The sequence below is a fragment of the Siniperca chuatsi genome, linkage group LG8 (genome assembly GCF_020085105.1).
Source record: "Siniperca chuatsi isolate FFG_IHB_CAS linkage group LG8, ASM2008510v1, whole genome shotgun sequence".
NCBI lineage: Eukaryota > Metazoa > Chordata > Actinopteri > Centrarchiformes > Sinipercidae > Siniperca > Siniperca chuatsi.
The window spans coordinates 8,893,067-8,906,745 of NC_058049.1; the positions used below are offsets into that span (position 1 = coordinate 8,893,067).

General features: G+C 39.8%; 1 protein-coding gene across 4 annotated transcripts in view; it reads left to right on the plus strand.

The window, feature by feature from the left end:
* The window catches only part of slit3 (slit homolog 3 (Drosophila)), a 252,796-nt gene that overhangs the window by 140,673 nt on the left and 98,444 nt on the right, over positions 1-13,679 (plus strand). The window contains exons 1-2 of one of the 4 annotated variants that reach the window (XM_044204614.1): positions 8,460-8,619; positions 8,926-8,997. The exons of 1 other annotated variant lie outside the window; for it this stretch is intronic. Coding sequence is in view for 1 of the 3 variants with exons in the window: in XM_044204611.1 (XP_044060546.1) it covers positions 8,926-8,997 (72 nt within the window). In the remaining 2 variants the exon portion in view is untranslated. Of the gene's footprint in view, positions 1-8,459; positions 8,747-8,925; positions 8,998-13,679 lie in introns of those variants that run through there. 2 more of the 4 variants (XM_044204613.1, XM_044204611.1) reach the window with 2 other exon arrangements.

The following is a 13,679-nucleotide window of genomic DNA, read 5'->3' on the forward strand; positions in this document are numbered from 1 at the left end:
CCCTCCATCCCTCCATCCCTCCCTCCATTAGACAAGGTGACTCCTGCAGTAAAAGGCTCCAACCCCCCATTATACCACAGAGTAAAAAAAATGTCATGACATTCTGTCCCTGGTGGACACAGCATTGATTTTCTCATATGTCTCTCTCTCCCTCTCACTTTGTCTCTCTCTCCCCTTGCTCTCACTTTCTCCTCTGTCTCTCTCACTGCCTCTTTGCCTCTCTCTCCCTTTCTGTCTCACTCATTCTGTTTCTATGAGGGCAGGGTCTCTATCTCTCTCTCTCGGTTGTTCCCTTTTATGCTGCCTAGTGACTAGGATCGTATCGTATGCCATTTATTGCACTTCACACACACACACACATATTAACGGACCCGTTCGACCCTGCTATCAGATTGACTGCTTTGCTGAAACTGCCAAGAACCTGGCAAATTTGATTACTGTAGGCTTCTGCTAACCTAAGGAGACAGGTATATGCCATACATCTGTGCGTAGGTGTTTGTGTGTGTACGTGTGTGCTCCCCTATACATTGTGCTGACTGCTGGTCCTGTCATTCCCAGTCAAACTACAGATGATAGAGGTAAATGTAGAGTTAGAATGGATAGAAAGCAATGTGCCAAAATTCCTGTAATACTTTCTGTTTTATGGTTTTATCTACAGTATGTCATATTCTGGATGCTTATCTTATCATATCTAATCTTATCTAATCAGATTTTCTATAATCTAATCTTGTCTCATCATGTCATGTCTGGTCGTGTCTTGTCTGGCCTTGCCAGGAAAGTCATCATGTTAACCACATGGATTTCCAACAACGTGGCTTCTTTGGCATGTAACACCTCTGCTTTCTTTGCTGCTCCTGAGCTTATAACAAAGTCAGGATGCAGCAGTGAAAAGTGTCTCATCCCTTCTGAAAAACAAGGCGCCATAGAATCGTCCAATTTTTCCAAGTAATCTTGGTTAAGTGTGATCACTGGTAGCAAGTTCCCTCTGCTCACAGGAAGTGACAAATCGAAAATTAAGAGAGAAAGTACAAAAGTAGCTCCTAAACAGCTTCAATCATTGTTAGGATTGTTTCAAAGATATAAAGATATGTTTAAAAAAATGTTCTGTCTAAAAGCAACATTCTCACAGCCAAGCAGTTATAGCTAGAATGTTCAACTTTAACATTTACCCTCTTGTGGCATTTTTCCAAGGACATTGGTGAGTTCATTGAAGTACAAAAAATCACAACTCACAACATTGTTTCACGTGTTTCAAAGACCTTGCTTTAATGGGTGGTGTCACAACTCATTCAATTCAAAATGTATTCATCCCTCGGGGTACAATTTCAGGCAATTTGAGGCAAGCTGGTTTGCAAACATAACAACATAAAATCACGACAGACAATTAATTCACACACTTAAATGCAATGTAAAAATGCTAAATATATTCACAAAACAATAAAAATCAAATAAAAGGAGAGATTAAAAACTAGTGAACAATCATTAAAAAAGTTAACTATACAGGTGATGATGTTAAAAATGACACATCCCTCTCCTTCCTTGAACTGTCAGCCTTGAGTGCCATACACTAACACACCATAGACTAGGTTCAAATGGCACTAGCACACTGGTTACAGCCAACAACAAAAGTGGAATAAACTTACATCTGACATTTAGATACATTTGATACATCATAATATGATGAGATTCTGTCAGACTACTATTTTATTTTATTAAACCTATTTCCTTGAGACCTATACAAAAGTTATACTACAATAGTCAGTAGTTAGCTACTGAAATACTTTATGCAGAAGCAGACATAAATGTCATCATCCACAGATACTGTATGTGTACAGTTGTAGTCACGCTTATATAACAACATATCACTCATGTTGGGAGGCATATAGCTGTAGTTGGATTACAGAGAAGCATGAATGCATCAGATAAGGTACAGCTGTTTCATATGCCCTCACATTACACCTCAGTGCCCACACAGACACGTTTTTTATCTTCTGTAGCCATCACGTCCTCATATTGTACCTTGTTTTCCATCTGCCTGCCTTCTCGCTCTCTATTGTGATAAAATTTAATTCATTCTTTCCACTGGGTCCACCCATGCTCAACATCTACATGCTGATATAGTGGTACCTTCGGGTGGTTTGGAAAAATGTGAAGGTAATATGTAATTTCTTCAAACAATACAACCATACAGTATATCAGTGTAAGAACAAAAAAGAACCCACCCCATGGCTTTACTTCTTTACCTTTCTCCTTCCTGTCATCCTCTCCTTTCTTTTCTCCCTCGTAAAACGCCTCCACGCTTCACGCTTCCCTACCCACAATGCAGTGCAGGATGGCCGTTTGTTTGAATTATGACTACAGCGCCTTAGAGAGAGGTGAGAACATTGTGTCGGCTGCGTACACACACGCGCGCACACACACACACACACACACACACACAAGTTTCTGACCTGCACTGTTGTGTGTCAGTCATTGCAGATGTTTGCCTTCAGTTGTTTTTATTTTACCACAATTCCAACAATGGACAACTAGAGCCGGTCATATATCTAGTAAGAGTGTGTTTGAAAAAATATACAAAAAAAGATTAATTTCTTCCCCTTTCAAGCATACTGTGCCTTGCACCAATATGTAAGGAATAATGGGGGAGAAGACAGAAGACACAATAGACAGCTTCCTGAAATTGTTTACTCAGATTCCCATCATTCTTTGCACTACACCAACCCCCTACGCTCTTGCTTAAATGGCAGGTTGTGGCTAATTCATTAAAGGTTGTGACCAACTGAGACAGGAAGGAGAAAATGTCAATAGCTCTTTCTGAGTTATAGCATATTTAGCTAGACAGCATTCCCCTAATAGTTGCATTTGTAATCACAGTGATAGGATTTGTGATTCAGTTTTGGTGTAGTTTTAGCTATAGACAGAGACACCACATATACTTCTACATGTTTTCCCACAAAGTGTCAAATAAAATGTTTAAAGTTTTGCAGGGTTGCCAGGTTTGACATGAACTTTAACATTAAACAAATGTGTTTCCATCTCTTTTCACTGTTCATTTCCTTGCTAACAGAGATAAAAAGTTATAAATCCACTTAAAGCAAAAGTTTATATTCAGTGTGTCTAATGTGATATGCAAAAAAGTTGGACCTGGATGAAAAGCCACTTGGAGACCTTGACAGCATGAACCAATCTCAGTCTGGAATATAGCAAACAGAGGTGGACTTATAGTTATGTGAAAAACATGACATGGCTTCCTGTACCCTTGAATATCACTAAAAGCAGACTCATCATTTGCAAGTCAAAGCCTACCCTGTATTGTACAAATTGTCAATTACTGCATGAAGGAGACATGCAGTGGCAGCCATTTCAGATGTCCATCCCGTCCGCATTAATCCTACATCAGCAGTTCTGCAGGTTGCAACATTTGTTCTTATTCCTTAGCCCTTCCTTTTATTTTTTCCCATCATTCACTCCTCTGTACATTTTCTTTGAATCCTTTCACCAGTTCTGTAGTCTCCTTTCTCCCTCTGTTGTTCATTTTCCCTTTGTCATACCTTTTATTTATTCCCCCTTTCTGTTTTTCTCTTCAACCCATTCACCCCAGGGACTTTTTTTATTTGCTCATCTGCACATTGCTCATTTTTCTTGGTATGTTTCTATCTAAACATGCACTCTGACTAGCAATAATAACAAGAGACAAAGTGATAGGTTTACTTGATAGACCAAAAAATGACAGAAAGTAGGGTGTGGTGAAGAGATCTTAGTGACATGACTTAGAAATGTGAGCAGACTCAAAGTTTATGCATATGTACAGCAACAATGAATATTTGAAGGGAAGTTTTGGTCACCAAATGTTTTTCGACACTGTCCTCCCAAGAAAAACAACAGCATTAGTATTTTGTGCAAGTGGATCTTTCCTTAAACCTAACCTAAGTCGTTTTTGTGCCTAAACCTAACCAAACCTTAACCATAGCATTATAAAATGTATTCATTTTTCAACAGTGATTACAAATGGTTTTGGATGTCACAGACAAATTTCTGTTTCTAGAAAGTTCTATTTATTTCTAGCATATAAATCTGAAATAGGCTTTTGGAAAGTTGATTTCTGTTGCCATTTCCCTCACAATGGCATTAAAACAAAATGATAGTAGTAGTTATATGATAAAAAAGCCACAGCACATCCAATGTGTTTCCAATATGTCTCCATCACTATTCATTGTGTAATTTCTTTATCAAGATTTTTTTTTTGTGTCAGGCTAATGGGAAACAGTTTTTGTAATTTCCAGTCAAAAAATGTGCTGTTTACCTTAATTTTCAAATTTGATGAAGCATTATTTGTTGATATGCATTGGATTGAAATGCTAGTATATCCTCCTTCCCTTCCTCTGTCAATTTCATTAATTACTCAGCCAGTAGTGGTTGCTCATTGATGGATTCATGGAGTGGCAGGGCTGCTTTGTGTGTGTTTATATGTGTGTGTGTGTGTGTGTGTGTGTGTGTGCACCCCTCTGCTCCAGATGGTAGCAGAGGGAAGCATTGAATCAGTCTGCCAATAGGCCTTGTGATAGACATGATTAAACACACTAACTAATTATATGGATTGAAATTAAATTTTGGACCCCCGGTCTATGCCCTCTAACAAACATCCGTGATCTGAACACATAAAAGCACACACACACACAAACACACACACACACACAAGGACTATGAATGCAACATGATGGTACACACACATTCACACAGACACACAAAGTACACCCTCATCCAGATTGATACCAATCATGTCACTGCTAATCAGAGTGGTTGGTGAACAAAGCTGTCAGAGGAATCCAATCATATCACAGATGATGGAATCATTTACTGTGGATAAGTATGGAAGATGAAGTACATGGCCACCAATATAAATCCACCAGTTATTCTCGATTCTAGGAAAATTACAGATGTGAGGTTTCAGGAGCACAGTGATGATATGTTCTCTAAATTATCAAAACACAACCCTGTAGAGTTACGTACAGTTGAAGAGTTGAAGACATTTCATCACTTGTCTGACAGTCCTTGTCAGCTCTACAGAGTGGTGGGAATCCCCCAGCCTCATATCAAGAAGTCATGAATGTCACTGGTAATATGGTGGACATTGAGAGACAATGTAGTCTAGATGTTGAGGTCTTCAACTTTCAATTTTTAGTCATGTGGGTGTCTTTATTTGTGGACATCTTACAAGTTCTCACCAACCAATAAAATAGGTAGTTTTTTCAGTGCCTTCCAAAACGATCCATACGACCATTACAAAAATGATACACATGAGCATTTTCTGATTTCATTGTATGGTTAAGGTTTGGTTAAATTTTAGTCATCTAAAACTCCTTGGTTAGGGGAAACTCATGGTCATGGTTAAAAGAAACCAACATTGATTGTTGGTAGATGGCAGGATGCGAACCACAGTATCCCAACCAGTCTTCCCTAAGAGGTTTGGGGAAGCTATAATAATGGCAAGTTACTTCCACCTTTGCAACTTAGAGTAGACAGCCATTATTTCCACAAGATGATTTGTCAGGAAAACATGAACATAGGTCATTTTTAGCACCACTGCTGTTTTTGAACATTTTTGAAATTCTCGCTGTCTACAATATTTCCTCATGGAAATATATTTCCTATACCTTTCCTCACTAAGGTATAGTTTAGGTTGAGGAAAGCTCAAGGTTATGCCAAATAAACTATGGTTAAGGTACAGTAAAGGTTAGGCAATTGAAACACAGAACACTTAACTTAACCCTAATTTAAGGTCAGGGAAAGATAGTGAACAATAATTGCAGGACGTGAACTTCAGTCTACTTCCTGCATTGGTACTGAATGTCAGAATTAAACATACATTGTGAGGAGTGGAATTGTCCAATATTTACAGAATTACTAGATACTGGGCTGTACTACTTGAATGAATAAAATAACACGGATGAATCAAATTAGACAAACCTTAATAGACCTGTTTGTTCTCTAGAATAGCTCACCCTTATCCCTATACTTCATATTCAGTGTGAAAAAGACCACGACTGAAAATATAATTGCTTTAATAACTACAGTCAACTTTGGCAGTGCCATGTGTCTCCATATGGCTGATCAGACTATGTGCCAGTTTGCTTCCCTAAAAAAAACATGCCTTTTAATTACATAAAACACAAACATGGCACAGCCATATGTTGGTTATGATCCCCAGACTCACTATCTTTTAAAGTCCAGTCATTTAACAGATGCTCACACCCACAGCTAACAATTAGCCAAAAAAGAAAAAAGAAATCTAGATCCCAAACATGGCTTTTAGCAAGAGCACACATCCTTATCAGACTATTCTTATGTACTGTTATAAAATAGAACACTTGTTTAGTGCTCCACATCGATGATCCTAGCAATCTTTGCAAATTGTGTTCAATTAATCAAGTGCGGTATGGCAAGGCCATAAACATCTTACCTCTAAATCACCTTTAAAATATAACCGCATTGTATCAAAACAGATCAAAACATCTCATCAGTCTTTGGAAGCCTTTGGGGGGCCGAAATAATTGTGTTTCGAGCCAAACCTGGTCTGTGGGCACTGAGTTGTTTGGTATTTACAGTCTTGAGTCCAAACTGAACTCATACCAACTGTTAACCACCAGCAGTTGGTCAATATCAGGTAAAAATACGTGAAAAATGTGTTTGCTGTACTGTGCCACCAACTGCTGTCTATGATCCTGTTGTGCACATCAGTGCTACCTCCAGCGCACAGCAAATTTCAAAATAGGAGTATACTGATCAAACAACGACAGTTACAGTATTTTGGTTTTTCCTGTTCATAAATATTTTGCAGTTTGGTTTGGTTTGCAAGCTCTTGTGGTAGTGCAAGTTAGAGGACACAACACTTTTTTTCTGTGATAAGACAATGATGCTCAATGTACAGTAAACTTTTTAATGTCTATTTTTCACACTCACATCTTGTTTAAAGTTATAGCAATTGAGCCTTGACCTGCTGCTTTTTGAAATGCAGCTTCATATTGAGGTGCACTTGTGGTGTACTATAGTAAATACATTTTTCAGATTCTACTCACACAGTCACACAAACATGCATATATAAAAACAAACCAAAGAATGTGTTGCTCCTGAAGCCCTGATGTAATTTCTGTCGCCCTACAGAGGCAACCCAGCTCCTGTTTTGGGAACCACCTTCCTCAGGGTTAAAAGCTGACATGACTGATATAACAGGTGCTGCAGTGTGCAGAACAGACACCGGGGCTATGTAAAGAAGAAGAAAAGGAGATTTAAAAGGTTTATAAAAGAAAACAGGTAGAAGAAATAGATTAGCAATGGACAGATGGTGTGTGAGAAGAGAAAAGGTGAAGGGGAATCAGAGATGAGAGGAGACAAGAGGGCACTAGAGGGAGAAAAAATTTATTATGAATGGAGAGAACATGAAAAATGGAGAAGATGGATGTTCGGAAAAGAGGGGGAGAAAAAAGAAAAGTCAAAGAAGAAAAGCATTAGGGATGGAGGGATCTAGTGGAAGAGAGATGAGATGGGGAAGGGGACAAGGAGGTGAAGATTAAGGTGGAGTGATATGCTTTCATCTTCTAGTGTCTGGAGAGCAGAAAGTAACTAGCTCTGTGTGTGTTGTGTGTGTGTTGTGTGTGTGTGTTTGGTTGCATATTTTCATCCATGTATTTGTGTATGTGTCCACCTGTCTGAGTGTGTTTGTGTAACAGTGTAAATGCCACTCATCCTTCCCGGTTGAGATAAAAAAAACAAGAAGATACTTCTAAATATCTGCCCTTTGTATCTTTTCATCTGCAATCCATCCATCTGCTCCTCCGCAAAAGAAGAGAGGGGGAGGAGAGACAGAGGGATGGATGGATCAGAGTGAAGTAAGGAAGGACGGAGGGAGGAGTGTAGGTTCCGGGGTTGTTGGGTTCATGGATGGAGGGATGAATGGTGGTGAGGAGGGGGGTTGAATACATAGAGCCGAGCAAATTAAAGTAAAAGCAAAGGATAGATGACGGTGGGGTACAGGGTGCATCTGGGAGTCCGGTGAACGAGGCGTCGAGCGAGCCAGGGAGGAGGGGGTGGGTGAGAGAGGGAGAGAGAAGAAGAGTAGGGAGGTAGAGAGTGAGAGGAAGGAGAATGGGAAAGAGAGGCAGAGTCGTGACTGTAGGTTGATTTACGGAGGCTTTCCTTTTAATGAAATTGTTTCAGTGACAGAGCCGGTAAAAGGCCCTTAATGGATTGGTTGGCCTAATGTAATGAAATTACTCCCTCTTTCACTACAGAGAGAGGGGAAAAAAAGAATAAAAGAGGACATGGGGAGGAGGGGAGAGGAGGAGGAGGGGGAGGAGGATGGAAGAGGAGAAAATGCAATTAATATTTACAGAACAGACAAGCAGGGTGGGCTTTAGTAGCTATGGCTCGCTCGCTCTCTTCTTCACTGTGTCTACCTCTCTCATCCCTCTCTCTCCCGGTGGCCAGTGTGCGCTGGGCATGCAGCAGGGGAGGGAGGTGATAGGCTGACGCCAGACAGGCCACTCCAGCGCACTAGTTTCCTCTCTCGCGCTCTCCTTTTCCTCTCCTCCTCTCCTCAGTGCTGGCCATATCAGCACCGAGGTGAGAGACTTAACCTTAGCTTGTTTGCTATCATCTGGACTGGGTATCCCTAGAGTGTGTGTGTGTGTCTGGGAGAGAGAGTTAACGCCGGCGTCTTCTACCTGCTACCTTAAGACCACTTACTGGGGTATCACCTCACACACACCCCAACATGCACACAAACTCATTCACGGAACCTGTTTTTTGTTAGTCCCTCCCCCAGCTGAGAGGATACTTGCATACTTGCGCCTGACTCTTTCCTATCTCCCTCTCTCATCTGTGTGTGTGTTTGTCTGTGTGTGTGTGTGTGTTTTGTGCTCGGTGTAGGCAACTGGACAGCAACCACATCAGCTGCATCGAAGATGGAGCTTTCCGAGCGCTGCGCGATCTGGAGATTCTGTAAGTAAAGAAAAACCCCGGTCCTCTCACTCTGGCTCCTCCATCTCTCTCCTCATCCTCCTCCTCCTCCTCTCCTGGTCTCTTCTCCTCTCTCCCCTTTCTCATGTGTTGTCTGTGAAGCAGGGACCTGTCCTGTGCTCCCCTTTTCTCGGTATCAGCTTTGTTTTCTGTCTTATTCAGTTTCTTTATCCTTTTATGCTTGTTTTTCTTTTCATGTAAAAATTCAAAATCTTCCTCTCCTCTCTTGCTTGCATGTCATCCCTCGTTCTTTCCTCCCTCTACTTTTTATCTGCTGTACATCTTCAATGTAGGAAAAGCTTTAACTTAAAGATGCTTTCTGTTTAGAAAATGTAGTTTCTTTACATTTTCTGTGTGTGAATTATCTTTTGCAATATCCCTGTGTATGTGTGTGTGAGCTGAGATGCACGTCGTAGTTCTTGTGTGTATTACGTGTAAAGATGAAGTGTAGCATACCTGTTCATTCATCTGCAAATGTGTTGTCCTTGACTTACAATACATCGATACACACATGAACACCAAGAGTGAGGAAAACAGTGTAACTGCCACCTGCGCTTTCTCTGCACCATGTGTTTTAGTGCATGTGGATGATTCCCTCTGCATATGGAAATATGTTGATGTTATTGCGTGTTTGCTTCCAGCTGTGTATGTGATTGAGCCTGTGGGGGGTGTGTGTGTGTGTGTGTGTGTGAGAGAGAGAGAGAGAGAGAGAGAGAGCGTGCACAAGTTTGTGTGTCTGATCTGTCCACATTTTTAGAGCGGCTCATTTGTTACTATGCTCAGAGGTGTGACTGGCAACTGTGCAATGCTAGGTTGTGTTGGGAAAGGTGTCTACTTTCTTCACACTTGTGTGTGTTTGTGTGCATCGTGCATTATTGTACACAAATATGTGTGTGTATGTGTCTATGGTGTGCATTTGCCATCGCACAGAAGCAGATGCTGTGCTTCATTGTGTGTTGTGCATCTGAAGCAATTTTCCCCTTTTTTGTGCTAAAATATATAAAGGTTACAGTGTCATGTCTTAATTTTATGAAAAAGCGAGCTGAAAAAGTTAACAAATAGGAATCATTTCTTTGGTTGGCACCAGCATTGGTTCATTTGTCTGCAGGGTTGTTGCCAATGCATTCATTTTTCTGCTGTATGGCGCTGAGAGGGGGAAAGGTTAGTGGTATTGTGGCTGAATATCTTTATTAGAGGGTAAAACTGTATAGCAAGTAAGGCAGGGACAAAGAGCAATAGAGAGAAGCACACAGACAAAGAAAGACAGGCAGTAGAAGATGGCGAGACAGCACAGGAGAGGACAAGATGATTGGAAAGAACGAGAGCAGAAAAAAAGAGAAGGCTGACAGCACTGTCCCAACCTCTAGTCTGTCTGTCCCTGGTTACATACTGCAGAGCTAAATGCTAGTTGATTATTACAAGTGGACATGGTTGAGGTCCATGAGAGACCCACAAGACTCATAATACTAATAATACAGTGTTGAAGTTGACATTTGAACAGTAACAGAAAGTTGTTGATTTTCATGGTTTTGAACACAATAATCGAGATTTTTAGGCAGCCCAAATGAAAAATAGAACTCTAATTGGCCACATCTGTCTTATTATCACATAAAGATCTACTGTACCAAGCAACATTGTGGGAGACAGACTATTAAACAGACAGACTATTAAAACCAGAGACCATCATGCAAAATGCATAAAATCTGTGCTAAGGACATGATACAAACCAGAGCTGCAGTTTATGAAAACTCTGTCAAAATCAATTGGGTAACTAATTCCTAATTAATTTTATATTGAAACCATTGATTTTGGTTACTTTACACAAAGTACAATTTTATTTTTCTTGAAATCACTCGTAATTTTAAAAAAAATGACGGGATCAAGGCTGAGGTGAAAAGTATTTGTATCATAATTATGTAATGTAAAAGCTCAGTGAGATTCCCAACAGTATCAGGCACATCTTGATGAGTACCCTGCTGTTGTAGGTGTGATTGTTCTTGGTGCAGTCTGGGGCTGCCTAATGTGTTCACATGAATGATTAAAGAGAGTATAGAGGATAGAGTGGAAAATGGTTCAATATATGGCAGCTTACACTGTGGACATTCAGTCCAAAATGAAATGTACTCACAGCTCTTACAAGTAATAGAATAAATGTATATGTTTAAATTTTAAAAGCTGTGAAGAAAAGAAAGCATTTTATTAATGTCTTAGTTTGGGTTTATTTGAAATGCTTTTGAAATTTCTTTATTTAACCACCTTTCATTCAATCTGTTGTGACTCCCTTTCTACATTTTAATTCCTTTTTAGTAAAGTTAGCTTTTTTGATTCCATGGCCTCACTTTTTGCTCAGCGCACAATTGAAGTGATAGGGGGCAGATAGAGGGGGATCGGCAGTGCGAGATACAACATATTAGCAATTCATAAGACTCTGACAGCTGAGTACTTGGCAGGATTTACAATTCACTGTAAATACGCAGCCGTTCCCATTCACAGCAGACAGCATGACAGCACACAGTATATTCACTGAATGTGACATTTTAATAAAGGCAGGTGTGTGTGTGTGTGTGTATGTGTGTGTGCAAGTGTTTGTGCACATGTGCAAAGGGCATGAATGACAGTAAGCAATTCTGCCGCTGGACTGATCTTCATTTCAAGCATCTTAACACACATACACACACACAGATGTATGCGTATTCTCGCATATGGATACACACATACACACACACACCCACACACACATAAACACAGGCACAGCCCCATCTGTTCAGTTCCTGGGGTTGATTTCGTGACCGTAGTGCAAAATGGGGTGATAGAGATAACAGTGATTGGAGTTCATGTGACTGCAACATCAGGTAGGTGTGTCTCCTTCTGTGTGTGTGTTTGTGGTCTTGTACTTCTATCATTGTGAGGACCAGTTTGCTTTTAGAACATTTTTCAAATGTGTCGTCTGTCACTCCTTCAAAAGGCTGTTTGCAGGTTAATGTTGAAACGATTACTTGATTGATCCATTTGTCGATCAATAGTTAGGTCTCTTATCAAGCAGTAATGCCGAACATTCGCTGGTTCCAGCCAGAGGATTTGCTGCTTTTCTGTTTCATATCATTGTGAATTGAATATCTTTGAGGTTTTGCCTGTTAGTCAAACTAAACAAGCAATTTGAAGCTATCACCTTGGTGTCTCGGACATCATAATTGGTAGATTTAAGTATTTTCATTTTATAGACGATAATTCAGCTAATTCAAAGAATACACAGCAAGTAAATTCATAATGAAAATAATTGTTAGTTTAAGCCCTAGATAGGATAACATCTGGGTTTAAGCATGTAGTTGTGATGGGGGTTAGGTTAGGGCTAGGAAATGTATTACATCAATGCGGGTCCTCACAAGTATAAAAGTGTGTAAGCGCCTGTGTGTCATTCTTGCATGTTCTTTCCATCAACATTACTGGTCAAAAGTGACCAGTTAATGCATGATGGAGCTTTAAGATGACGATCACTCCAAAAGATGTCTGCCTGCATGTGTGTGTGAATGTACTTTTCTATATTTCAATGTGACTGTGTAAACATTAGTTAGAAAATGCAGTTAGTATTGCATAAGTATTGTATAAGAGACTGTATGTTGGCTGGCAGGCAAATAGATACATGTTGTGTGCGTGTGTGCGTCATGCCAATTGAAAGAAGCACTGTGCTGTGTGTGTGCCACTAACGAATCTCCACAATAATTAATCTAGTCATTTTTAATTAGTTGCTGTTTCTTGGTAGACTAGGCTTTATCTCAACTGCTTAATATGTTTAACAGGAGGAGCGCTGACGAGTCAAAAGCCGAATATTGGGGCATCATTTTGAAAATGCTAAATGGATTTTAGTTTGTTATTTTCATTAATCTTGTTATAATTGTTCTCTGGAAATAATGGGAAAATAACATCTCTGGATGTTTTTTTTCCCATTAAATTAGAGAACATGTTAAAATTATGAGACATTTATAAAATGTTTGACAAAAAAAATGTATGTGCCAATGTGACTAAATGACAATCATTTATCTTCGGTGCACATGCATTGTTAAATTACTGCATTTTCATTTATTTTGTTACTTTCATTTTTCATTAACAGAAGTGTTGAGGATATAATGTCCTGTAGCACCTCTGAGATGTATAGAGTGCATTCACATCCTGTCTGCACATCCTAAAGCATCACTGAGCAATGTATAAAATTAAATATATTCTAATCACACTGAAATAAATCAGCTGTCAGTCTTCTCATTGATTCATGGATGCTGGTCCAAAGAACTAATTTCTATTAAGTTCAGGATAGACCTGTTTTGAATTGTTGTTTCTTTAGGTTTCCGTTTGACAGAAGAGTTTTGCTTCTCAAAGAGGTTTAAAAAGACAGACGGATATCACTAAAGACACTTTTACATTCACCATTTCCTTTGATATCCACTCCGTTTACTCATATGTCCATAGATAGTCTCTTTCTCTCTCACTTCCTCTTCTCTCTACTCCCTCTTTCATGGCTGCCAGGATGAAAGTGGAGGATCACTGTTGGAAAAGCAAGGCAGTGCTGGGCTATGATTTATTTAGACCCAAAAGGACTGCGGTTACTATTCTTTCCAGATTTGGGGTGGGGGGTGTTCACAAAATGGAAAAGGGAAGAAGGAGGGATTTGA